We start from the raw sequence: 27,813 nt of genomic DNA, 5'->3' as shown, positions 1-27,813 counted from the left end.
TTGGTTTGTTGTAAGGGTGGCTTGAGGCAGTAATAAGAACGACGGCATAGTTTTAACTTCTCTTTTATGTTGGCATTTTCCAACGCGCCTTTACTTTGTATCCTGTATAAAAAATAAAAATAAAAAAAAATAACACAAATTGCCAGGGTGCCTTCAGGGAGACATTGAGACACGATAGATGCTAAAGAACTTTAAGAACCAACAAGAAAGATAAAACCATTAAATAAAAAGAAAAAAAAAATTTATATAAACATGAAAAGTCAAAAAGAAAAATAGAATTAAAAAAATATCATAAAAAACAAATTTATCCAGAAAAAAAAAGAAGGAGAGACAAAAATGAGACTACATCTTGTTTTTTTTTTTTTTTTTTTTAATGTATAACTTCTGTGCTTTTCTTGAGTAAGCAAATCGCTTTTTGATGTATCCAAGCATACAAAAAAAAATTAAAATTATCCTTCAACGCCCTTGCTATATATAAAATAAATTTTTTAAATCCTGATTCGTCCAACAGCCCCTGAAAAAATATAAAAAAAAATCCTTTCAAGTTTGATTTTTAAATTAATTGTAATTTTTTCTATAAATAAAATTTAACGCATATCACAACAAGATTGAATTTGATAAGGTAAATTATGTCTTCAGGCCTCGTTGGCATTGTGCAACGGACACTGGCAATCATCAGGTGACATAACAAAAAGAGCTACCTCGAATCTATGTTAATTTTAAATAATAAAAACATTTAAATTAAAAAAAACATTAAGTGAGAATGAATTTCCTGCAGGTGTCTTAAGGTCCATCTAATAAACTAAAGTTTTATTTTAATTTTGTCTTTGTTAGTTAATTTTTTTTTTTATTTTTAATTTTCATTATTATCAACGACATCATCATCCCTACTATTGCTTTGTTGTGTTTCCCCTTTTGTCGCGTGGATGCGCCAACCTCGAAGACAGTAAGCCACAACATAATAATAATGAAAATAAAAAAAAAAAAAAGATGCGTTATCGAATGTATTATTCATAAGATACCTGCGTGGAAACAAAGACTGCAACTTTTTTATCATGAGGACATCTATGCATTGAAGTTGAAATAAATAATAAAAAAACAACATGAAAACTTAGCAATTTGAATTTGCTCGTTCTCACTTTTATATGTCGCAGTTTTGTTTATAAAAAAAAAAATTGTTTTTTTTATTTTAAATTATTGGTACTTATTATATAAATACCAACATACAAAAATATCATAAAAACAAATATGTGTAACATTGTTGGATATTTTTTTTTATTTTTTAGAATACCAACAAGCTTGGTTTGTTGTAAAGATACACTGTGAATTTATACCAATAAAAAATATGCCAAGAATATTTTTTTTTATTTTTTTTTTTTTCGTTACAGATGTATGATAAGTATGGTGAAAGAATACGGTAGCTTTATCTTGGTCATTCAAAACGCAATGGAGGCGTTGTTTCTTCTTCACGTGACTTTGCACTTTTACCTTTTATAGAAAATTTATATTTTTTTTTCTTTCTTTGTGAGAGACAGATTAATGGATGGATTTTGATTTTGATCTAATTTTTTTTTTTTATATTCTTTATAAATTTATTATAAAAATATATATGTGTATTAAATTATTTTGAAGCAACTTTTACATTTATTTATTTTTTATATTTATTGTTTGAATATAAATAAAAAGTTTGAACAATAAAAATTTTAAAAAAATATTAGTAGTCAGCATATTTATTATCTAGATCAATATACATTTTTTATTTATACTTATATATTATATTTTTCTATTTATATTTTACCTCATTTTTTTGAAAACGTAGAGTCAGACTTAGGGTCGGAGTCAGAGTCGGACTTAGGGTCAGAGTCAGAGTCGGACTTAAGGTCGGAGTTAAAGCTGGTGCAAGTAGATATTGTTGAATTTTAAAATTTGAGTGTTTACTTATTTAATTGTGTTATTATTAATTCAAAGAGTTCATTTGCACATATTTAGGTCAAACTTGGAATCCATATTTCAAAAAAAAACGTAGAGCCGGAGTTAGAGTCGAAGTTGGTGCAAGTAGATATTTATTGTCTTATTGAAAAAAAAAATTCAAAAAGTTGCTAACTTTTGTTTAATTTATCTGTAATTCGTCTCTAATTTTTCTTTAACTCTTCTTATATTTCCCTCTGAAAAATTTCGATCCACTCACAAACGAGATTTAGGAGAGATCTCAAAAAGACTTAATTTTTTACCCGCAGGAACATTCAAAAAAATTAAAAATATAATTATTTCCATTCTTTTTTTTTCTCTAAATTTAAATATAAATACAAAACAATTTCACATCTATTTATCATCAAATTATTTATCAACTTTATCATATTAATTATCAAAATAAATACCCATTTTTTATTTTCCAATATCATTTTTTTATTATTGTTTTTTTTATAAACTAAAGTAGTTAATTGTCATGGAGCATCATCAGTTGTTATTCTATATAGACAAGAGAAAATTGGAATAGCTATTATATACGTCGTCAAAGATAAAACGAGTAGAAAATTTATATATATAGTATACGTAGGTGGATTGTAATGATTTACGAGTAGCGGTGAAGCTCAAGCAGGACTCCTTCGAGGCCTTGCTGATAGCGTCAGAGCCACATAAGTCATCTAGACTATAAGAAAATAAATAAACTAGAATAAAATTCTTCCAACAAACTAACCCCCTTGTGTGTCCTTTTTGTGTCATGTTTTTTTTTTCTTTCTTTTATTTCCATTTTCTCTTTAGTCTTTTTCTACCCCTTGAACTTTCATTCACCAAATAAAAGACTCTCCAATTTCTTTAATCTTCTTTTGAGTTCAAAGACCAGTATCGTATAATTGCTTCATGTATTAATACGCATTTAATGATTGTTTATTATTGACATGCCATTAATAATCATTATAAATAAATTAATATTATATAATAATAATAAAAATATATATTTATTATGATGTATTTTTATTGTTTATATACTTTTTAATTTCTTTTTTTTTTTATAATAACAAGTCGTTCCGTCACCCGTATCCACAGTAATTTTATATATCATTTTTATATATATATATAAAGAAAATTTATTCTTCTTTGAATTACTTCATGCTCTTATTAACATGATTATGAAAATAAAAAAAATATGATAATCCTTATTCAGACCTTTTTGTATTATATCTTGACACGCATATTTTTTAATTATTGTCTAATTCGAGAATCGAAATACTAGAAAGGGACATTGCTTTATCAAATTATAAATCATTATTTTTTTTTTATTTATAAATTATTACAGAACGTTTATTTAATAATTGTGTTGGACGATTGTTGTGATCTTCATGGTGAGACAATTCAACTGATCTCAACGCAATCAACTAAAATAAAATAAATTGCGCGTTTAGATAATTTAAATTATAAATTTTTTAACTCACCTGTTTTGAGGTTGTTGAATAAATGTCAAGTGATAAAATCCATGTGACAACTTCAGCGCAATCTGGTTCTGTAAAAGAGCCATTATAAGTAGCCCAGGAATTTTCTTTCTTGATGACATCAAACAGAGACAAAGGAAAAACTTTAATTTCTTTTGAATCGTTGACTTTTTTAATTTTTGATATATCAGATCTAAAATTTTCCAGGGCAATTGATTCACCAACAATGTCCTATTTAAATATTTATATTATAAGCAAGTTTAATTCAGCTTTGAATATGAGAAAGATAAATTTAATTTTACTGTTGAATAGAAGGAAGAGAGCAGCATCATTCCATCTGGATAATTCATTGAATTTTCCATTGTCTTGTATTGTTTTTTGTAATGAACCATCTGGACTTCCAATGGATATCTAGAGTAACTTAAACTTGTTAATATATTTTTAAATAAATATAATTATATTGAATTTAATTTACCTTTTGCCATTTAGGGTATGATCACTTCCTTCTTTGTCATTTGCTCCCCAACGAAAATGCAAATGGTAAAAAATATAATCGTCATTTAATATTTTTGAAGTTACATAAGGACGACTACTGTTGTCGTACCATTTGACATTGAGTTGAACTAAATAAATAAATTAGTTTTTCAATTTATGTATACAAGTTGATGTAATTGATGCTTACTTGTACGACCACTATTTTTAATTGACATTGATTTTGGTAAAACGTCATAATTATTCCATTTTAATTGAAAATCACTTTTTTTTTTTTGAATTAAATTCGAAGATATGTCAATGGGTGATTGTTTTGATCCATTACATTTAGGAAAATCATTTTTCCATTCTTCAGGATTATTGAAACTCCATTCTTAATATATAATAGTTGTATTTTTTTTTTTAATTTAATTGATGAACTGAAATTTTTTAATTTATAAAAATACCTTCTTCGTTGTGCATATTATCCATGCTGTTTGTTATGTTTATTAATAATAAACCCAAAAAAAATTTTAGATACATTTTTTAATAAAAAAATTAATATTCAGTGTGTAATTTATTGTGTTGACTAGAAATTCAAATGGTTTAATACAAAGTAAACTTTTAGTGATAACAAAAATTGACAACGTACTTGTTTTTTTTTATCGTACTTGTTGCTTTTGTAAAATATTGACCTTGTGACAGCAACCAGTCGTTTGATAAATTTTATTTTTCATTTCATATTGATAAAAATAATTGCCAACATTATGATAAATAACAATTGGAGTTTGAAAAAAATACCTTGAATAATATTACACATAACTTTTTATTTACAAAAAAAATTTCATAATTTTATTCTAAAAAAATTTAATAAATATATTTTCAATTTGAATAATTATTACATTTATAATAAATTATTTTAACAATTGTAGTATTTATTATAATTCTTAAAAATAATTTCAACTTATGAATCATAAAAACAAACATCTCGTCCATTAAGTGGCTGAACTGGTCGATTATTGTGATCATCTCCTTGTGCTAGTTTAATTGATCTCAACTTTTCCACCTTTAACATTAAAAAAACAAATTTAAACCTGAGAAAAAATTTAACATTAAAAAAAATAATTCAAACCTGAATTCGAGCAACTTGATAAGCTGGATATGATACAATCCAAGTAACAACTTCACGACATCTTGCTGTTGTTAATGATCCAGAATAAGCAATCCAACTATTTTTTGAATTTACTGCATAAAAAGTTGACAATGGAAAAACATTAATATCAACTGTACTTCCTACCTCTTTTATGTCATCAATATAAGGAGCAATATGTTCAGTTGATGGTCCAGAATCTACTACCTAAAACGCAATAAATTAATCAATAAATCATTTAATATTTCATTTTAATCAAAATAAAAATTTGAAATACTTCGTAAAGTTCAGCAATAACAACAACTCCATCTTTATTTTTAATTGCATCTTCAAATGAATTGTAATTTTTTTTATAATGTACCAAATGAAGTTCCAGTGGATAACTTGATTAGAAAAAATAAAATTATCGATTAATTATAATAACATAATTGAATAGAAAATTTGTAATTTTTTTTTTTTTTCATTTACGATTTGCCATCAACAGTGTGTTCACTTCCAGAATCATCAGTTGGTCCCCAATGAAAGTTAGCTTGTGCAAAAATATATTCACCGTCAAATATATTTGATGTGATTGATGGAACCTCATCTCCATCATTCCATTGGACATCAACCTGTGCTGTAATTTTTTTTTTTTTTTTTTGTATATTGTGTTTTTTTTCTTTCAATTATTCAATAGTATTGGGAGGAATTAATTGTACCTGATCGTCCAGTGTTATTTAGACTCATGGATTTTGGAATTTTATCATAATTATTCCAAGTTAAATTTAGAGAACCTTCTTCATGTTTTGTATTTTTAATTTCTATGTTAATAGGTGATTGTCTTTTACCACCACAAGCCTCGGGAAATTGTGTTGACCATTTGTCTGCATCTTTATAACTCCAATCTGTAAATAAATTTGTAAAATATTATTTATTCTGTTTATTATTTGTTTAAATAATTTTAGTAAATAAAATTATTACCTTCTTCAGCAATTGAGCTTTTAAAGCCATTAACTATTAAGATTAAACTCAATAGTAATTTAAAATTCATTTTTTTTTTTTTTTCAATATTATGCTGATCAGAAATAAAATTTATAGTGAGAAAATTATTTCCTCGGAGCTTTATATATACTTTTTTCTTATCTGTTCAATTTTTTTTTATTTATTTTTTTTATGACAATTATAGAACAATTAAAATAATAATCAAAAAAATAAATAAATAAAAAAAACCTTGAAGTTAATTATTTTTAATATTTTTAAAAAATTGATAATAACTTTTTTTTTTATTTTCAAAGTTAATATAAATTTTTTTAAATTATCTTGAATATTTTACATCAGTAATTATTTATGTAAAATTGTAAATTTAAATTGCAAACAATAAATAATATATAAAGACAAAAAAAATTTCAAATAAATTTATTGAAATATTTCAAATTTTACAATAATAAGCAATTATCAAACTTTTTCTTTAGTAAATTTAGTTTATAAAGTGTAGTGACAAACATCTCGTCCATTACTAGGCTGAACTGGACGATTATTGTGATCATCTCCTTGTGCCAATTTAATCGATCTAAATTTTTTAATCTGTAACATTGAAATCATATTATTAACAATAACAATAATCCTATTTTGAATTTTTTTTGTTAACCTGATCCCGAGTTGCTTCATAAGCTGGAAATGCTATAATCCAAACAACATTTTCAGCACAGTTTGGAATGGTCATTGATCCATCGTAAGAAATCCATTCATGTTTTGAATTAACAGCGTAAAACTTTGATAATGAGTAAGATGGTATAACAGTGGTATCTCCAATTTTTTCAATATTTTTAAAATGTGGAGTAATTCTATGAAAAGTATTTGATCCAGTATCCACTGGCTATTTGACAATAAACTTAATATTTATATATTTAATTTTTATAATTTAACTAATAAATATTTATACAAATTACAATAAAATTAGACATACTTTGTAAAGTTCAACGATAACAACAAGTCCATCTTTTTTTTTAATTGCTTCATCAAATGATCCATAATCTTTTTTATAATGTACCAAATGACATTCCACTGGAAAACTAAATTCACATATAAAAAATAAATAGTTATTAATAATTAACATAATTAAATTAATATTTTATAAATATTTTTTTTTTTTTAATTTACGATTCTCCATCAATAGTGTGTTCACTTCCTGATTCATCATTTGATGCCCAATGAAATTTAGCATGTGCAAAAACATATTCACCATCGAATCGTTCTGATGTGATTGATGGAATTTCGACACCGTCATTAAATATCGCATTTAATTCAACTGTAATATTTTTTTTTTAATGTTTAAGTGTTAATTGATAATTATTGTAAGGTCTTTATTGTACCTGTTCGTCCATTGTTAGTAAGATTCATAGATTTTGGTGGTTTATTATAATTTTTCCAATTTATATCAAGAGAACTTTTGGATGTCATATTGTTTGTGCTTATGTCTATTGGTGATTGTTTGTCACCACCGCAGTCAGGATAATTTGATTGCCAATCATCTGGACTTTGATAACTCCAATCTTTAGAAAAATAAATTTTTGGTATTAATTATTTATTAAATTTTAAATTTATATTTATTCAAATTTATTATACCATTATCAGCAATTGAATTCTTAAAACCGTTACTCATCAAAATCATACTTAAGAGAAGTTTGAAATTCATTTTTAAAAAATAACAAATATTTAATTTTTATAGTGAATAAGAGCTACTTATATGTATTTTTTTTTTTATCGTTATATTTTATATTATCTTTTATGAAAATAATTTTTCGTTTTTCAATGTTTTCCTTGTTGTAATAATTATTGTTTTCTTTTTCACAAAGTGATAAGTACTCACGAAACAATTAAAATAATAATCGAAAAATACCATGTCCTTCGTAAATATCAGTAAACTTTTTTTTTTCATTGTTCAACATTTGTTAGGCATATATTATTATATACATGAAATTTTTAATATTTTTTAAAAAAAATTTTAAATACTGCTTTATTATAAATCAACAAAAAAAAATAATTAATAAAAATTATTTAATTTTTTTCATTGAATAAAAAAAAAAAAATTACTAGTAAAAAAGTTGTACAGAAAAAAAAAAAAAAAAAAACAAGAAAATCATTTTTTTATTGTTAATCATCATAAATATTTTATTTATATTTTTTAAATATCAATAGAAATTTTTAATACAACATTGTAAATTTAATTTTCATAATAAAATACAGATGTCATTTATAAATATAAAAAAAAACTCATGAAATGATTTTTGGTCAAACATTGCAATATTTTAAATTTTAATAAAAGTTTTTTAATTTATTTTTTAAAATATTTTAAATTCTCGAATTTATTCTTCTCCTTTTGGGCTTTCCTCTTTATTTTCATCTGGATTTGGTGATTCTAGGTTTTCGTCAATAATGTTGTCATTTTCTATTTCTTTTTTTATAGGAGGATCATTTCGTGCACTAAAGACATAAACTTTTCGTTTATTAATTGGCTGGACTGGTCGATTATTGTGATCTACTTCTTTTGTTAGTTTAACTGTTCTCAATATTTCCAACTGCAATATAAAATCAAAAATCATAACAAAAAACAATACTAAATGAATTTTTTATTTATTACTTAACCTGATCTTTAGGCATTGCAAATTTATCTACTGCTACAATCCAAGTAACAACTTCAGAGCATTTCGGAAATGTCATCGATCCATTATAAGAAACAAAATCGGTTCCTGAATAAACCACATGAAAATCGGTCAATGGAAAAGGGTCAATTACAGCTGAACCTCCTACTTCTTTGATATCATCAATATGAGGAGTAATTGATTGTAAAACTACTTTTTTTGAATCTTCGTCTTCCTATAAATAATTAATTTCCAATGAAATATAACAATTACATTAATTCATTAATTAATATATAACGTACGTCAGGAAATCTACCAAGTGCAGCAATAGCAACAAGTCCATCTTTTTTCTCAATTGCTTCATCATATGAACCGTAATCTTTTTTATAGTGTATCATATGACCTTCGAATGGAAAGCTAAATATAAAATAAATCAACAAATAATATCGACAAACAGGCTTCTATATAATTAAATAAATATTGTATTAAATTTATAAATTACGAGTGGCCATCAAAAGTGTGTTCACTTCCAGAATCGTCATTTGCTCCCCAGTGAAAATTATAGTGAGCAAAAACATATTCACCATCGAATAGGCTTGATGTGATTGATGGAATTTCATCCTCATTCCATTCCATATCAAGCTGAACTGTAATTTTTTTTAATTTTGTTTATTAAATTTATTTATTTATTTATTTATTTATTAAATTTAATAATGAATAATTTATTGTACCTGATCGTCCAATGTTAACAGCTTTAACGGATTTTGGTAGTTTTTCATAATTTTTCCAGTCTAAATCGAGAGCACCAAATTGAATTGTATCGTTTTCTACTAGATCAATTGGTGATTGATTTTCACCTCCACAGTCAGGGTAGTTAGTTTTCCAATCATCTGGATTTTCATAGCTCCAATCTTTAAACAAATAAATTAGATATTTTATTTTTTTATTTTTTTTTTTATTTTGTTTATTTTAAAATTAAGTTGATCACCAGCTTCATCAGCAATTGAGCCTTTAACTATCAAAAATAAAGTCAATAATTTTGCAATAGACATTTCAAATTTTCTAGACAATGTATTCACACAATACAAAGTTTTTTATTATTTCAAACGATAAGGTTTTTATATAGTGAAACAATAATTACTCCGCTGCAGTTTATATATTTTTTTTGATATTTAGTTTCAATGTAATTTTATTTTTTCTTTTGCGATAAAACGTCATATGACAATTATAATATAATCGAAAAAAAAAAAAAAAACAAACAATAAATACCTTGAAATAAATTGTTTTTCATAGTCATTATCAGCAAGTAGATTAGCAAATAACTTTTTTCTATTTTTCCAAAGTAAACAATGATAAAAAAAAAATATTTTTAAAACAGCACAAAAAATATTAATGATAATTGTTTTTTTCGTTTCGTTTTCATAAAAGTTATCCACGTTTAATTAATTTTTCAAATTCATTTTAAATCATATTATTTTTTGTCTCTTTTAATAGACATTTTAGATAAAAAATTATAAATTTAATGTAAAAAATAAATAGGTACATTGTTAAAATTTATAGATAAAAATTTACAAATAAATTTTTCATTTTCAAAATTTTAATAATTATTCAAATTAAACCAATCGAAATTTTATTTAACAATTACAAAAATAAAAAGACAATAAAAACCTTGGAATAAATTTTTTCATTCCTCATGACCCTGAAAAAAAATTGTCATTATCAAATCCATGAATTAAAAATTTATTTTTAATTAAATAAACTTTTATCAAAAAAAAAAAAAAAGACAAAAGTAACAGGCAATTTATTTTGACCTGTACTTAATTATATTAAAAATATTTCTTTTAATTTTTTAAAATACATCTACACTATTACTTTGGGTTAATTTATAAAAATTAAAAACAAAATTCATTACTGGTTTTTTATGGATACATATAAATATATGTCATGGTTAATGAACAATCAGTTAAAATCTACCGACATTGTCTTTCCGTATTTGTCCAACTTCATAGTCATTTTTTTTTTTATTTTAAAATTCATGAATATTGCATAATTATTAACCCCACCGGATGGATAATTGTCAAGAAGATCTAAATACGATGTAAATATTTTTCTCGACATTAAATTCAACTGTATGTATTATAAATAATTACCATGTTTTTTATAATATAAAAGAAATATAATATTCATTAAGTTAAGTGCTAATGACAAAGGCAATTTGATAAATTTAAATTCTACTGAATTATTTATTTTTAAATCAGTATTTTAAATTTTTTTTTAAATTTTTTTGATTAATGATAAATTGAAAAATCGAATCTTTAGATAATTTTTGCTAATGTACAAAATAATCTGTTGTTTATGCGATATTAGAATCTATATAGTCTTTGATTATTATTTTTTTGTTTTTTTTGCTTTTAATTCTTAGAGACATTGAGGGCAGACAGTTTAGCCTGGAAGGCACGTCCCATTTCCCGGGTATAAATCACGATGACGTGCTTGGTTGTTATGGCATTTCAAAGGTGGCCATTATTGGTGGTCTATGTAATTAAGGTTTGCGTAGATGAGGTAAAAGGGTTTTTAAGAGGCAAAAAAGAAACGAGCTAGAGAAAAATTTAACAGAGTAGACACAATCATCATTTTAATAAAAATAAAAAAATTAAATTCAATTTTAATATTAATCAATTTTTAATAAATAATATTTTGCCTATAAAAAAAATTAAATAATAATTAAATAAATAAATAAATTATTTTATAAACAAAAAATCAAAAAAATTCATACTTGAAATATTTTTTAAAAATTATATTATAAATAAAATAAAAAATATTTAAATAGAAAAAAAAAAAAATCATAAATGTCTTAAAAATTAAAAATATAAATTAATTATTCAAAAAAAAAAAAAAAATTATTTTTATATACATATATTACATTTTAAATAAAAAAAAAGAAATTTAAAAAAAAAAAAAAAAAAAGGAAATTTGTTATATACCGGCTTTGTTCTGACGTTTAAAATTTTTTAATTTCTGAGAATTTCATATGGGATATAATATTGTCTCACGTCAGCATAGGGGAATATATATATGACAGATGGATTTCGGGGTTGGCCCGTGCTGAGAGAACCGCTAATTTACTCGGACAACCGCAAAGCCACAACGAATAATAACACCCCCATAGTTTTGCCAGTCTTCATATTCATATTTTCATTTCATTTTTTTTTTTATTTCTTCTGGCATCCCTTTAACCTTTTCTACATTTATATATGTATACCAATCTTCTCGATGGTATTAAATAGAAAAAAAACAATATAAATATTCACCAATAACAATCCATGTTTTTTTTTTATTTTTAAACCCTGTGATTATTTGTGGATAAATCTCGGTAGCTGTTTTTTTTCTTTGAGGTTCATCCCACATCCAACCCTCTTGGATCCTATTTTAATTTTTTTTTATATAACTATTTTATTTTTCGACTATTTTAAATACATCCTAGACACAGATATACGACAGTAGGCAGACTGCAATTTATCTAAACTCCGACACCTGGTATAGTCATTTAAAAAACAAAAAAAAAAAATTCTAAATGCTAAAAAAGGTAAAAATAATTTTAGCCTATGTATAATTTTTTTAGGAAGATATAAAAAATAGTTAACTAAAAATGAAAAAGCTTGTTTATCATAACATAACGTAAATACATTACAGCATAGAAAAAAAAAAAAAAAAAAATTAAATATAAAAAAACGAGAAAGTATGAGTATTTTTTTAGTTGTAATATTTTTGTTTTTTGCATTATTATTTTACTTTTTATTGCACAACACAAAAAATAATTAGCCCAAGAAGATGGCGCTGAAATTTTCAAAGTAACCCAGCTGGACGTCTGTATCCCACGTTTCAATATATCTCAATTATATCGTAAATAAAACCGTCTAGTTGCGTGAGTCTTGCAAATTGGCAGCAGAAGGTGTCTGTATTCACACACACACACACACAAACCAGTTTTTCGCACTGATTTATTTTTATTCTCTCACTTATTTAATTATATTTTTTGTCATATTATTTTTCAAATAATAATATTATTATTCAGTTATTTATTTTATGATGTAAAAAAAGAAAAAAAAGAAAAAAAATCATTTATCAATTATGTAAGTAATTTTGTAGACATACATAAAAATCTATTGTTTCATAAAGACAATATAAAGACACGCTGGAATACAACGTAATTTTGATATTCAACGTGCTTTAACTTTATTGCGTTAAAAAAATAAAAATATGAGATAAAAAAAAATGTGTATATGAAGGGGAAAAATAAAAAAGTCTTCGCTTCATTTTACGTTAAAGCGACAAGTTTAATATCTGGCCTGGGCCCCTTTGGGGGTGTCGAAAGAAAACTGTCAGTGGAATGAGACTAAAAAAAGGATGAGCAATTGTGAAACGAAAACTTGGATGTATATAGATATATATAAGCTGCTAAAACTTTAATACAATTTCATTTGCTTTGGCATACTGACAAACTCCCTGTTTTCTTATTTCTTAAACTGACACTTGTCTGTGTGTTTTATCATAAATTCAACAATATACATTTATTGACTCAGTATAAATATATAAATTCCTTCTTTTTTTATGATTAATTATTTTTTATTTTCAATTTTTTATACTTTTTTTGATAATAGAAATTCAAAAAGGGAAAATTCAGATGTCTGATTTAAGTAGTATATGTCAATGTCAATATCTTTTTTTTGTTTTTTTTTTTTCTTATATAATTGGTAGAAAAAAAAAATTAGTAGATCAGTCTTATCATAAATCAGTCAATTGTTATTAATTATATTTTTTTTTTAATTTCATTTCAGTGGTTTTTAAGTGGTTAGATAATTTTTTGACCTAAAAAATAAAAATTAGTGGATCAGTCCTATCATAGGTCAGACATAATTTTTTCAATTATAAAAAATCCAAAAAAAAAATCCTAGTTTATGTTGAGCAGTTGTATTGTTTGTTTAAAAATGTAAATTGCCTAAAAAAAATTGTTAAATAATTAGTAGATTAGTCATGTCATAGACCAGACAATTTTTTTTTTTTTTTTTATGAAAATTGGAATTTGGAAGTACTTTATTATTTCTCTGCCAAATGAAAAATATAAATAAAAAAAAAAAGCGAGAAATTGGAAATAATATATAAATAAGAAAATAAGAAATCCAGTATGGTAAATAATACAATGATATTCATTCGAGCAACGTCACGTAAACTGAGGCGCATTCCCGAAGGAAATTAAGAACCGCGGAAATACACACCTTTCTCAAACGTACAATTTTACTCTTTACCAAGTCACAAATGTAATATTCACGAAATAATCCTGCCTTTTTATCCTTCGTATATACATTATTTGACTATATACATTTATATTTTTTTTCATTGTTTCATGGTTTTTTTCAACACCAAGTTTCCCTAAATATTCGCACAAATTAAAATAGCAGAAACAAATTAAATACCATATATAAAATGTTAAATATATATTTTAAAAAATAATTCAACATCCTTCGACAATATCTCGTTCAAGTTAATTTATTTTTGGTGGCTTTTTTAGTTTGCAAATCATTTTAAGACGTGGGTAGATATCACGTCGAAGAAGTCCACCTTTACAAAAACAAAAAAAATGAAGCAAGAGGTCCAGTAAGTATCCAAACTTATTTTTTACTCTCTCAAATATACGCGAGAAAAGAATAGTATATGAGTAAGAAAAAAATAAATAAATAAAAAAACTTGAAAAGAGGGTAATCCTTGGACCTGATGTGTGTTACATTACGAGCGCCCCTATACACGCCCGCGCACTCATCATCGCTTGGGATAATAGAGTGGGCGTACCAAAGAATTCAACAGACTTGGGAGTACACCCGTCCACTATATGCCATCAACAAAATACAATAATAAATAAAATAATAAAAAAGATCATCAAGAAAAAGAAGTACAACAAGAAAAAAAAATAAACGACTCACAAGCGACGTCCACCAATGTTGATAAAATCGACTCAACAAAATAAAAAAAAAAAAAAAGACATACAGACATACAAACGACAGACATTCTCATACACCTATATAAGTGCATGCACTGTGTCTGAGAATAAAAAAAGAGGAAAAAATATCAAGTACACATAAAACAAAGCAAGGATGCGTAATGCAAAAAAAAAAAGGAAAAATTTAAAACAAAGAAAAACATTTAAAGAGGAGGAGACATCCTCAGTTGACGTTGTATTTGATTGGTTAAAAAATTTTAATAACCACAACTTGGATAGGTCAGTGGATTACGCATGAGCATCAAGTTTATATGTCACCAACCTGCGCGAATCGTTGACTGGTGACACACTCGGTTGACAATTTTATGGGCGACAACTCCTTTATACTTGCGCTTGCGTATAAAAACATGACAAAGGTAAATCATAACATCTAGAAAAAAATATATATATCAAAATATTCTAAAAGAAATTTTTGATATTAAAGCTATCTTGATGGTAACATGTCTCATGGGAAAACGAGAGAAAGAAATAATAAAGAAATAAAAAAAAAAAAAAGTTTAAAAATAGTAGTAGACTGCAAAATAAAATTGAGTAGATGTGATGGATCTTTGGAGTATCTTGAAGTGGTGCAAAACAGATATTGCAGAAATGAAGAGTAAAGAGAAATCTTTGAGACATGAAAAATAAAATAAAGAAAATAAATTTGAAAAAAAAAATATATATAGAAAGAAAGATTTTTATGTTGTATATAGATGAAAAAAAAAAAAAAAAAAAAAAAATATACAAAGAGGGTGAGGATGAGGATGAGGTGACCCCGGGAGAGGATGATTGCACAGAGGAGAAGTTGGTCGGAGGATCGATACGGCAGAGGCGCCCAGAGTTCTGGGTTCTTGTCCCTGGCTGCCATTGGTCATAGCTGCAGCCTTTTCCCTTTTTAACTTGTTCGTCGTTCATCCACATTTTAACCCTCTTTTTCTATTTTTTTTTTTTATTTTTCCTCCCTCCCTCTCACTCCTTCATATCTTTACTTTAACCCTTGTGCTTCATGTGCACCCTCATCAACACAACCACCCAACCACCCCCTCACTCACTCACTCACTCTCAACAAAATACTTTAACCTCTTTTTATTTTTATCATACATCCTTTCGTGAACTCTTTCATCCCTCTCAACAAATCGAAATCACAAGATTAATTATTAAATTAAAATTTAATTATATTGAATAATTAAAAAAATATATTTTCATTATTTATAATTTATTTAAATGTCAATATAATTTTACTTAGTACTTTTATAATAATATTTCAATTATTTTTCAAATGTTAAAATATATCCACTAATTTATTTTCAAGTTTTTTTATTTTTTAAATTTTTAATAATATACATTTTTAATTATTCAAAAATGATCCCACGCGATGACAGTCTATATAGATAGACATTGGTATTATTACAAGGTATACCTTAATAACCTTCGGAAGTTGGCATACTTGAATATGGATGAAGAAGAAAACTTGTAGAATAAGTAACCGCTTAAAAAATAAATAAAAAAAAACATGCTCATTGCGGAGACATAATTACCTTAATTAACGCTAATATGTTAAAATCACGATGTTTTAACTTGACTCCTTTGTCAAGAAATTTTTTTATACTGTCCCTTTCATCATCACTAATCATTCCCAGTGATGTGTGTTATACCTTCGTTGGTTTTTAAAATATATACAAAACAATTTCTAGATAAATAAATATACTGTTGAAATGCCGCTAAGTAGAATATTGTGAATAATTGTGAGTTAAAAATAAATAAAAATAAAAATGTTTATTTTTCAAATGGTGAATTACATGGAGTGGTCGTTGGACTAAATTAATTCCATATATAGGTCTTCAACCGCCGCATCAACACATACTTGATTTTTTATATTTTTTTATACTTTATCTATGTTGGCTGGTTGGTTGGTTGGTTACTTTCTTGGGGTACTTAAACATTGCGTTAGTATAAATGCAGAGATACATAAATTCATGAGCAGTAGAAAGAGTAACAACCCAATGACGCCACGCTAGCTTCCGTGACGTTGTGTATGGTATTTTTTTTTTTTTTTTATTTTAACTTTGAATTGACGATGTGTGCGCGATGTTCGCAGCAATGGTATTCATGAACCGACACGGTAATTAGGGACACTAGCATTGCCTCCCAAGTCCCAACCGGAAGTCACCTGAAGAATTTTTATTTCTTTCTTTATTATTCCTTTTTTTTTTTTTTCTTATAATTTTGCCCTTTAATTTAGACGCTAAAGAAATGGTAAATTCTCTTATTATCTTTATAAAATTATCATTATTTTCTTTGTTTATTTATAAATTAAAAAATTACATTTCAAAATATTAAAAATATATTCACCGGAAATACTTATGAATATTTAATGTAAGGTGATTTTTAAAATTTTAAATATTGTAATTGTATATTTGTCATTTTGTATTATTTATTTTTCTATTAAATAAACAATAATAAATTTTGTATAATATTAATAATAATATATACAACAATTTACATATTAATATGCAAAATCAATTTGTAGATGTAATTTGTTGTGTGCAGTTAAACGCCCAAAGAGAAAAAAAAATTAAAACAATGGACAAAAGAAGAATATTCAAAGATGAAAGCATAAAATAAATTTAAAAAAAAAAAAAATACTGTTGAGAGTATATTACGCGAGCTTGGAAGCCAATTATTCGCGCGGCTTGACCCGAAGGCAATGTGATACCTCGCACGCATAATTTTCTTCATGAACACAAATACATATTTAAAAATTGTCTTGGTATATTATATACACATACATATAGAGTACAAGCCGAACCTCCTGGATCTGTATATATATAATAATTTTTAATGAAGATATAACAAACTTGGCTGAGACATCTTTACGTCTCGTGCAATTTTTTTATTTTTTGTTTCTTATGCTTGTTACTCTTATTCTTTCTCTTGCAATTGTATGCCAAGACAAATATATAAAAAATAAAACAATAAAAATACGATAGACTGAAGATGTGTGCTTCAAGTTTATTGTGTGTTGTTGTTATTTTTTTTATTTTCTATATATATAAAGTTGTATGGGCGTTTTGCTGTTAATCAAATGAGCACACTCGTAGTAATATAACGAGAGAATTTGATAGCCACAGGCCAATGTAAGATACACCGCACCAGATTGCACTTTATTTTTTAATATACAATTAATTTATCATTTTTTTTTTTTTTACAACTTATTTTTCTTTAAATGGATATTTTAAATTTCACGGAAATGAGAACAACGACACGCCCGCATTCTCGCGAACCAAATTCGAAAATTTCATTGTTCTATTATGGATTGACATTTTTTTTCGAAAAAGAAAAAATTCTACAGACGACAAATGTCGTTTTTTTTTACCGAAAGTTCAATTTATTATACACAAAAAAATTGATGTATTTTGTAATTTTGAAATTTTATTATATAGGTTAATTGAAATAAAAATAAAATGAGAAAATTATATAGATGGTTTATTCATCGAACAAAATTGAGACTGAAATTTTGACGATGCATATAAGCTAAATTTATCCCGTGGTAATAATGAAGTATATGGGAATGCGAGAAGAATATTACGAGAGAAGGGGACATGAAATTAAAAAGAAAGAAAAAAAAAAAAAAAAAATCAGTCGAAGACATGTAGTGTTGAGTTAACGAGGTGGTCCCCGGGGAGCCATGAAAGATGGGTACGAGAAAAGGAAAAAAAAAAGCCTCGATATATCCATTAAAAGTTGCGGTAAAAAAGAAATGAAAAAAAAAAATAAAAATAAGATGAGAAAATAAAAGTATGGTGAGTGTGTGTGAGAGTGTCGTTAGGATAGGACAGAGGGTGATTAGCGTTTTTAATATAAAGTCCATGGCGCCTTTTAATTTACAAAATATATATTTTTTTCCTTCATTTTTTTTTTAATGCTTAACTTTGACTAAAAGGATTTGGCAATAAACAACAACTGAATCGTGCGATATTACCAAGGGTGTTAAGATTTTCGTTGAAGAAAACGAAAAAAAAAATTTCCCCAAGGGTGCTCAATGGATTTACAATGTTCTTTTTAGACTTAAAAAAAATATATACATGTCATGAAAGTCATTTAATATATATCTTCAATTCCATTAACAACTTTGTCCATAAATATTCACCAAAATCATAATGAAAAAATAAATTGTGTCTTTAAAATATAGTTCACAATACATAAATTTATATTAATCATCTTTCATTATATTTCAAAATTAATTCAAGACAATATTGTGAATATAATTATGTTATTTTTTTCTACCAGGAAATAATCGAGGACAATATGTGTTTGGATATAATAATTCTGGTAAGAATATATACCGGTAAGTATACATCTAATTACCCTGAAGTTAACGTCAACAATTTTGCCATGATTTATGATTAAATTGTTTGGCAATCGACCTTCGAAGAAAGACTTCCTCAAGTAAACCATATACCCCAGACCCCAAGAGATAAAAAAATTCCCCCATTTCGCATATATATTTATATTGACTTTCGTTAAAAACTATCCATTTGGTCATTTATCATCAACGTCTCGACGTGAGCCCCGAGGGTGCATCATAGGATCAGCTCAAATCAGACAAAAATAAAAAATATAATAAACAACATAAATATGAAATTTTGATGTTGTATATCTAGCTAAAACTGACCTGCAAATATAGACAAGACTTCTATCCTTTTTTTTGCTTTTGCTAAGGTCCATAAGTTTTTTATTTATATCGAATTTATGAGCTTGTGAATTATGAAAAACTTGTCGATCAAACATAAGATGACCTTAACTTAATAAACTTCTGAACATGGATCAATTTTGCAGGAAAAAAAATCGCAAAAATTTGAGATAAAGAAATAATAATTGAGGATGAGAAATGAACAGGTGTAATAAATGAAATTGAAGATATATTTTTTATTTTTTAATGCTGAGAAGTTGCAGAATTTTTTTTTTTTTTGCTGTATTAGTTCGATGGATGTTTGAGAATCGTGGGATAATATACAACAAGCAACAAGTCATATTGCAAAGAGCTTAGAAAGACAAGGGAAGCAAATAAAAAAAAAAAAAAAGTCGTACATTATAAAAAAGTATATGGAAAAAAAACACCTACGTGTCCATTGATGGTACACACATAACGCCTTCAAATTACAGAGTCCCGAGAGTTCATCCATCACTGTTTTAGTTTTTTTTTTTATTTTTGTTTTATAAATTTTTTTTCGGGTTCGCAGGACCCAAAAGGTCCTGGCAACGCCCAAGTGTTTAAGTCGTTAGCAATTTCCTGCACGGGACTATTTTTTTAGTCTCAAATTCCATATGGCTCGATAATACAAGATAATACTTTGACCATATCCTGCCCTTTTTGTTTTTATATGCCAATTTTTAAATACTTTTTTTTTATTTTTTTCCTTTTTTTCTTAAGAGGCTACACACAAATCACTCGATTAAATTCAGTCATTTGAAATCAAATTAGATCGTTTCAATCATTTTGAAATAAATTTTATTATTATTATTTAATTAATTAGTTGAGTTGCCACCAGGGTGCACTAGACTCCAGACCGTGTTATGAAAATATTTTTATGAATTTTTTAAAAACAACTACTTTTTTTGCAGTTGGTAATGTTGGTCTCTGATTTTTCTTATTCATTATTTAACCATATGAAGATTATAATAACATTTTCTTAAACAACAGCAATTATTAGCTGGAAAAAAATTAATTAATTAAAGGATTAATTTCAAGCCCCTTCACAATCACCTTCATCATCAATCATATTTTTATTTCCTTTGTCGTACAATTATGTATAAAAAAAAAAAAAAATTACAATGAAATTTTCTTAATTATATAAAGACATTTAATTTTCATCTACATGCAATCAGTCAAATGTAATCAAAGATAATAATAAATAAATAGTAAATCAAGTCTGACTTGATAAAAAAAAAACCCAACAACATACATCAAGAACTGCCAATTCTTCCATTGAAAAAACTTATTCAAAGTATTAATGACAATTATATAAAAATGTTTTTAAATTTGTGTAATAAATACCCTTCACCGTCCACTAGATTTACACAATAATCATTCTAATAATAATAAGAGTTATTTTAAAAATATATATTAATTTCTGTTATCTCCAGATGGTTGTTCACTGCTCTGCTCGATCCTTGAGCTTGTCCGAAGTCTATCAAATTCCTGATGTGATCCATAATTTTTTCTATTTGTATTTCTATCTGTATCCTTGATATTAACTTCAGTTCCAACTTGAACAGGCCATTGTGACTTTTCCTCTGATCTACTCTCTCCATTATCATTTTTTCTCAATTCATTTTCAGCTCTTGGTGCTTCTTTAAAACTTGCATGATCAACATCTTGTTCTCTGTGTTTATAATCATCAAAACGATCATAAGCATGTCCATAAGGTCGATCATAATAAGTTGATCTTTTCATATATGGATCATAAGAATCATAAGCAGTTGGATAATTTCTGTATCTGTATCTCAAATCAATTGGACTTGGTAATTTTTTGTAATATGGATCTCTTGTGATTGGTGGTGGTATTGATGCTCTTCCCATGTTGTCATATGGTCGGGGATATGATCTAAGATCAACTGGTTTTCTTACAATTTCTGGTAATGTTGCATAGTAAATAATTCTCTTTGGTTTTGGTGTTGGACGATTTCTGTACATATCAAAGTCTTCAATTCTATAACGATCTGGTGAAAATGTTGGCTCATTTAATCCATGTATCATAAATTCTCGTTGAGTTCTAATTTGATCTGGATAATAGTAACTTCTTGAATATGCCATATCAAGATCTCTTGAATCACGAAAATTATTATTATAATCATTTTTATATGACACATCGTCATATGAATGCAATGGTAAATCTTTTGATTCTCTTGTTTCAATTGAACTTCTACGATTTGCTGTTATAAAATCAACATGTGGTGGTTCTTCATGATTTATCATTTTACTTTCTGTATCTTCATTTTTAAATAATCCATCAAGACTTGTACGTTTACGAAATTCAATTGACATTGGTTTTGACCATGTTTCTGTTGGTATATTCATTCTTGCTTCACGTACATTTTTATTACCATTTAATTTTTCAATTTTAGTATCATCTGTTAAATCACGACGATGACGTGGTTGAATATTTGGTTTATTATTAAAATAATTATCTTCTAAACTTTCAGGACATGAACCACGATTTTTATTTAATTTATTATCTGATTTTATTGATTTTTCCCATGCTCCTGATGATATTATTTCTACATCAAGTTCTTTTCTTGGTGTTCTAAATATACTTTTAATAACTGGATTATCAAATAGAATTTCTGGTGTATAATCATTTTCCATGTCATCTAGCTCTTTGGAATTTCTTGATGATACAGGATTTTTAGTAACTTGTTCATCAGTAAATTCTTGGGTACTTTCTTCATGATGACCAACTCCACTGACACTACGAATTTCAAATGCTGATGAATCACCTCGTAGCCATGATGGATTTGTTGTTGATTCAATATTTTTACTTGGTGATATGTCCCAAGCTGTACCAATACCACCTCCAAATGTTTTCGTTATCAAAGTCAACAGTACTATTGCACAGAACATTTTAATTCCTGAAATAACAAAAGCAAAAAAACAAAATTATTATAGAAATAATTGACATGAATAATAGGATAATTTTTTTATATTCATAATTTATCAGAGTTGACAATTTAAATTGCACTTGATGTAAAATAAAATTTATATCACGATTGTTGATCTGGTTGATTGTATTATAATCAGTGGTGCGTTAATGTCATGAAAATATTTTATTTTTTTCACCAAAAATAAAATAATAACATTGACAAACAATAGCTTGAACGGAAGAACGACCAGCCTGAGTTCCGGCTTATTTGTGTTCTAGTTATATGCGGGAACGATGACACCTCTGAGGTATAAATTTTATTTTTATTTATACTTGTTATTTATATTATTTCAATTATTGTTACAAAATTGATTACAACACGAACACGATTAATTATTTAATGAAAATATAATAATTATATATACTAAATTTTTTCGTTAAGCAACGATTAGAAAAATTCATGATAAATATATTTAATTGAATAATTAAAAAAATTAGGACATGAAATACCGTGACATAAAATCTAATACATAGTTGGAAAATAAAATAACACAATATCGTTAAGAGCGGAACAAAATTTTCTCAGTAAACAGACAAATTGTTGCATGGTCATCAAAATTACTTCCGGAATTTTACAGTTAACAAGGTTCAATGTGCTGGACAAATATTTTTAATTATAAATAATATATTCTAATTAATATAAAAAATGTAATTATGTTATTTAAAATCTTAAGTATATAATAATTTAAATGATCCACAAAATTACAATTTAAAAAATAATAAAATTTATATTTAAAAAAAAAATAAACTAGCTTCAATAAATTCATTAATCTATTTTTTTTAAATATAAGTTTAATTAATAATCAAGTCTTTGATAAAATAAAAATGAATAAATTTTAAATCTTTTCAATTAAAAATAAATATAAATAATATCATAAAAAATATAAAAATTGTATCAATTTGAAAATAATAATTTAAATAATTTAAAAAAATATATATTTAATAAATTTATCAAATTAATTTTAATGCTTTAATTGTTTATTTAAAAAAAAAAAAAAAATTTTAAATTTAAATTAATTTAAAACAAGTATTCGATATATATATTGTTTTTTTTTAAAAATCAACGGAAATAAGATAAGAAATACCTTGAATAATAATTGAGATTACATGATAAATTTAAATTGATAATAATTTAATTATTTAACATACCTTGATGTACTTGATGCTGCTCAAAATACAATTATTAGTGAAATAAAAAAACTGGATCCAGTCTTACTGGTGTATCAATGATGACTGAAGTTAAAATAATTTACCTCTGTTTACTACTGTGTTTATTTGTCAAGTGAATGCATAGTAATGATCATCAACCAACTAACCAGCCAACCAGTACAACAACCATCGCATATTGTCCCCTTCCATAGTATCAATGTATTACCGTTTTTAACACAACACATTAAATGCATTTATTTGCCAAACCGCTATTCAACGCAAAAAAAAAATTATCTCATGTAATTAAGAATAAAAAAATATTATAAACTTGAAATAATGTTAAATTTAATTATTTAACTGTTAAATTTATTTATCGTGAGATATTTTTCAATTGTGTTAAAAAAATTACAGCTCATTTTGTAACGATAAAAAAATATTAAATTTAAAAATTTTAATTCTTAACTATGCATAAAATCATTAATTACTTTTTGCAATTTAAATGCGTTATTAAAAAAAATAAACAAATAATTATCCCGGATAGTTTTTTTTTTTTTTAATTTGAATTTGAATTTGAATTATTTTTTTCCTGTTGATAAGGTAGAAATTATTTAGTGAGACGATAGTTGATGAAGACGTCGACAGAGCAAAATACAAAAAAAAAAAAAAAAATTAGATGTGTGTGTTCAAGCCGCTAACCATCGGCCATCCTTTTTGCATCAGCTAAGGTACAAGAAACACGCATTATTGTGAATTAAAGTTTTTAATCATTAAATATAAATGGCATCATTTTATAAATTTATTTTTAATTATAAAAAAAGTGATCATAAATACTGGATAATTAATTATTATTGTTTATTTCAGATATCTTAGCTCCGAGCATCATGTCAGACGTTGAAATGTAAGTCAATAATTTTTTACCCATTATTACTTGTTACATTGCATTTTTTTTTAAAATAGTTATAAACAATTTAAAGTGTTGAAAATTATTTTTCAAATTAATAATTATCTAGAATTATTAGCTATTATAATTAATATTTTTCCAAGTGAATTATCTTTTTTTTTAAATTAATTGTTAATGTTTGGAGGATCATCCCGATAACCTCAAAATTAATATTCTAATGTTTTACACATGATGACAATTAGGCTCCCTCATCTGAGGAACCCAAAAAACCATGCTGTTTCAACCTATGTCTGATTATAAAACATGATTTAATAAAAAATTAATTTATAAATCAACTTGTGTGGATTTTATTAATTTAAATATTGATTTACAGTGAAGATGTACCTTCTGCAGCTGTTGGTGGACAAATGGACGTCAACACCGCACTCCAAGAAGTCTTGAAAAATGCCCTCATCCACGATGGTGTTGTTCATGGACTCCATGAATGTGCCAAGGCCCTTGATAAGTAAGTTATCACTTTGTTTAATTACTAGAAAAAATTATTGCATCAATTATAAATGATGACAATTAGGCTCCCTCATCTGAGGAACCCATTAAAACCATGCTGTTATAACCTATGTCTGAATATAAAATTAGAAATTAATGATTTTGTATTAAAATTGAGTAATACAATTATTGTTAATTGATGATAATTTTATTTTGATTTTAGGAGAACAGCAATGCTTTGCATTCTCGCTGAAAATTGTGACGAAGCTAGTTACAAAAAATTGGTAACAGCTTTGTGCAATGAGCATCAAATTCCTCTTATCAAAGTTGACAACAACAAAAAACTTGGAGAATGGGCTGGTCTTTGCAAAATTGACAATGCTGGTAAAGCACGTAAAGTTGTTGGATGTTCATGTGTCGTTATTAAGGTAAATAAATTAAAACATTTATAATTTTTTAATATTAAGTTGATAATATTTAATGATGACATCTAGGCTCCCTCTTCTGAGGAACCCAAAAAACCATGCTGTTACAACCTATGTCTGATAATAATTTATAAATTTTTTATTATATTTTAAAATAGCATTTAACTATTTTTTATTAACACGTGTTATTTTTCTAATTGTTACAGGACTTTGGAGAAGAAACACCAGCAAAGGATGTCCTCATGGAATACCTTAAACAAAACTCGAGCCACTAATTTGTCTTAATTTGCTTGTTTTTTGTACTATTATTATTAATAAAAATAAAAATAATACAAAATCTTTTGAAATACAATATCTACTTAGTGTGATTATTAATAATCATGTATTATTTTGTATTTTTAATATAACCATTTTATTCATCATGATTATAATTTTTAACAACCACTTTTCTTATTTTTTATTTTCATAAATGACTATATATATTTCAAGTGAATAATCAATATTAATTATCATGCTGAACAGAAATATCATTCGATCAATTTGTGTACAATTATTAAATCATTTTAGTTGTGTCGCTATTTATGTTTATTTGTATAAATATCAATAAATACGATGACTTTTAATAAACGTAGTAACTACAGTAGCTTTTTTTTTTTTATTTAAATATTAATTTATTAATAAGTATAATTATACTTTGATAATTATTTTGTATAATTAATATAATAATACTTTATTCAATATGAATATATAAAGCTGTAACATGACTGACCTAGGACAGACCCAACTCAAATAAATTAGTTAACAACATTAATAACAAATGTTGAAAAGTTTTAACCAATCACATGATAAAATGCAGTCAAGTGTGTGCTTTTTATATTAAAAAAGAAACTCAATTTTATCATAATTTAGTTGTTAATATTTTACGAGTTGCAAGTATTTTTGTGAGATGTCCAATCTTTAACTTGACATTCTCTGCAAAATAAATTAAATAATTAGTAAAAGTTAATAAAAATTAATTTGTTTAAGTTACCTTCCACAGTAAAAAATATTTTTACACTTGGAACATTTTTTTGTAGCATTTCTACGACACAAGGCACATTGTTTAATGTCTTTTAAAAATAATTTATCAAGATCATATGCACCACTGAGTATTTCAGCCATTGATTTTATATAATCAATATTTTTTGAGAACAGTGTCTCTGCTTGTATCTTAGCAATTTTTTTCCACTTTTTGTGGTATTTTTCAATGATTGATGATTGAATTTGTGGAATGATTTCCACTGTTAATGCTGATGATTTTGTGTGATCTGTTTGAGAAGAAATGTTCAGGTAACTCAGCCATCTACGAAGATCCATCAGTGGAGCAATTTGATCCAATACTTTTTCATGCAAATATTTTTGAAGCTAAAAATTAAATCATCAATTACCAAAGAAAGAAAAAATTAATTATTAATTTTACCTTAATTAGCTCAGTCATTCGAAATTCAGTTATTTCATAATAAGGTCCAGATTTTGGATTCAAAAGAAGTTCTCTCAGTCCAAGCCAAACTTGTCCCTCAGCTCGACAAATTTTATCACTTTCTTTTTTTTCAACTTTTTCCCAGGTTGAATTGTAAATCATTATTTCATTATTTTCATTAATTTTTTTCCATGGTTTATTCTCAATTAATTGACAAAATAAATATGGAACATCATGGGTTTTTAGGATACGTTTTAAAATTGACAAAGGAAGATTATCTAAAAATCTTGCAAAATATCCAATAATTGATATACACTTAATTCCAATGTCAAATTCAATTTCCATTTTTTTTTGTGACAACTCTTCAAGGCAAGAAATGTCTTCTATATTTTTTGATGATTCTGTTGATTTATCTTTTTTCTGGAAGACCAAACGAGTGATATAATCAACAGCATAATCAACCAGGTCCAGAGCTGAATCATCAAGACTCTCAACACTATCACAGTGATATAAAATATTTTCTAAAAGTGAAATTGATATATTTTCATGGTAAAAAACACTGTAAAGCATAAATGTATTTGTTGGTTGATTATTATTATCAATTAAATGATGATAAACTTTTCTTTTCCATACTGATATTTGTATTGCTTCATGTATTAATATTATTATTTTTTGAAATGTAACAAACCATTCTTTAACAACTTCTGTTCTTGAGTCACTTACTTCTAGTATACTTTGTTGACTCAACAGCATTAGCTTTTTATGAAACTCAAACCATCTGTTAAAATTAATTAACATTTATTTATATTACTAATTAACAATTAATAATTTAAAATAGTATTTTTAATTACTTTTTAGTCCCAAAATCTTCGAGCTTTGTTGGCTCAAGATTTTCAATGATTGCTTCAATTTCATAGTGAAGTAAAATATCTTTATTATCCTCAGCCATTTTTTTATTTATTAATATTGTTTATTAATTTTATT

At 25.7% G+C, this 27,813-nt stretch overlaps 6 protein-coding genes across 6 annotated transcripts; 1 reads left to right on the top strand and 5 right to left on the bottom strand.

Moving 5' to 3' along the window:
* Positions 1-90: 90 nt before the first annotated feature.
* LOC122847651 (carbonic anhydrase 6-like) lies at positions 91-4,394 on the bottom strand. The gene is made up of 6 exons (XM_044145462.1): positions 4,370-4,394; positions 4,114-4,296; positions 3,907-4,054; positions 3,734-3,857; positions 3,435-3,662; positions 91-102 (listed from the first exon to the last, which is right to left on the bottom strand). Exons 1-6 carry the CDS (start codon positions 4,392-4,394, stop codon positions 91-93), a joined length of 720 nt encoding a protein of 239 aa, XP_044001397.1.
* A 472-nt stretch (positions 4,395-4,866) lies between these two features.
* LOC122847641 (carbonic anhydrase-like) lies at positions 4,867-7,702 on the bottom strand. Its single transcript, XM_044145450.1, has 11 exons — positions 7,657-7,702; positions 7,404-7,583; positions 7,192-7,339; positions 6,998-7,103; positions 6,680-6,907; positions 6,535-6,615; positions 5,751-5,955; positions 5,521-5,668; positions 5,330-5,435; positions 5,035-5,259; positions 4,867-4,968 (listed from the first exon to the last, which is right to left on the bottom strand). Exons 1-11 carry the CDS (start codon positions 7,700-7,702, stop codon positions 4,867-4,869), a joined length of 1,575 nt encoding a protein of 524 aa, XP_044001385.1.
* Positions 7,703-8,173: 471 nt separating this feature from the next.
* Positions 8,174-9,807, bottom strand: LOC122860389 (carbonic anhydrase 1-like). Its single transcript, XM_044164181.1, has 6 exons — positions 9,661-9,807; positions 9,404-9,583; positions 9,175-9,319; positions 8,975-9,089; positions 8,677-8,907; positions 8,174-8,609 (listed from the first exon to the last, which is right to left on the bottom strand). The coding sequence occupies exons 1-6, from the start codon at positions 9,722-9,724 to the stop codon at positions 8,397-8,399; spliced, it is 948 nt and encodes a 315-aa protein (XP_044020116.1). The 5' UTR covers positions 9,725-9,807; the 3' UTR covers positions 8,174-8,396.
* A 10,761-nt stretch (positions 9,808-20,568) lies between these two features.
* Positions 20,569-23,732, bottom strand: LOC122860388. The gene is made up of 2 exons (XM_044164180.1): positions 23,559-23,732; positions 20,569-22,338 (listed from the first exon to the last, which is right to left on the bottom strand). The coding sequence occupies exon 2, from the start codon at positions 22,328-22,330 to the stop codon at positions 20,834-20,836; it is 1,497 nt and encodes a 498-aa protein (XP_044020115.1). The 5' UTR covers positions 22,331-22,338; positions 23,559-23,732; the 3' UTR covers positions 20,569-20,833.
* A 486-nt stretch (positions 23,733-24,218) lies between these two features.
* Positions 24,219-25,722, top strand: LOC122860386 (40S ribosomal protein S12). Its single transcript, XM_044164179.1, has 5 exons — positions 24,219-24,283; positions 24,420-24,456; positions 24,833-24,964; positions 25,169-25,373; positions 25,577-25,722. Exons 2-5 carry the CDS (start codon positions 24,440-24,442, stop codon positions 25,643-25,645), a joined length of 423 nt encoding a protein of 140 aa, XP_044020114.1. The 5' UTR covers positions 24,219-24,283; positions 24,420-24,439; the 3' UTR covers positions 25,646-25,722.
* A 270-nt stretch (positions 25,723-25,992) lies between these two features.
* Positions 25,993-27,778, bottom strand: LOC122860385 (zinc finger MYND domain-containing protein 10). The gene is made up of 4 exons (XM_044164178.1): positions 27,681-27,778; positions 26,830-27,607; positions 26,401-26,774; positions 25,993-26,342 (listed from the first exon to the last, which is right to left on the bottom strand). Exons 1-4 carry the CDS (start codon positions 27,776-27,778, stop codon positions 26,291-26,293), a joined length of 1,302 nt encoding a protein of 433 aa, XP_044020113.1. The 3' UTR covers positions 25,993-26,290.
* Between the last annotated feature and the right edge of the window lie 35 nt (positions 27,779-27,813).

The sequence above is a fragment of the Aphidius gifuensis genome, linkage group LG1 (assembly GCF_014905175.1).
Source record: "Aphidius gifuensis isolate YNYX2018 linkage group LG1, ASM1490517v1, whole genome shotgun sequence".
In the NCBI taxonomy this organism is placed as follows: Eukaryota; Metazoa; Arthropoda; class Insecta; order Hymenoptera; family Braconidae; genus Aphidius; species Aphidius gifuensis.
Note: the sequence above shows the minus strand (reverse complement) of the source record. Positions and strands in the feature narration are given on the sequence as shown.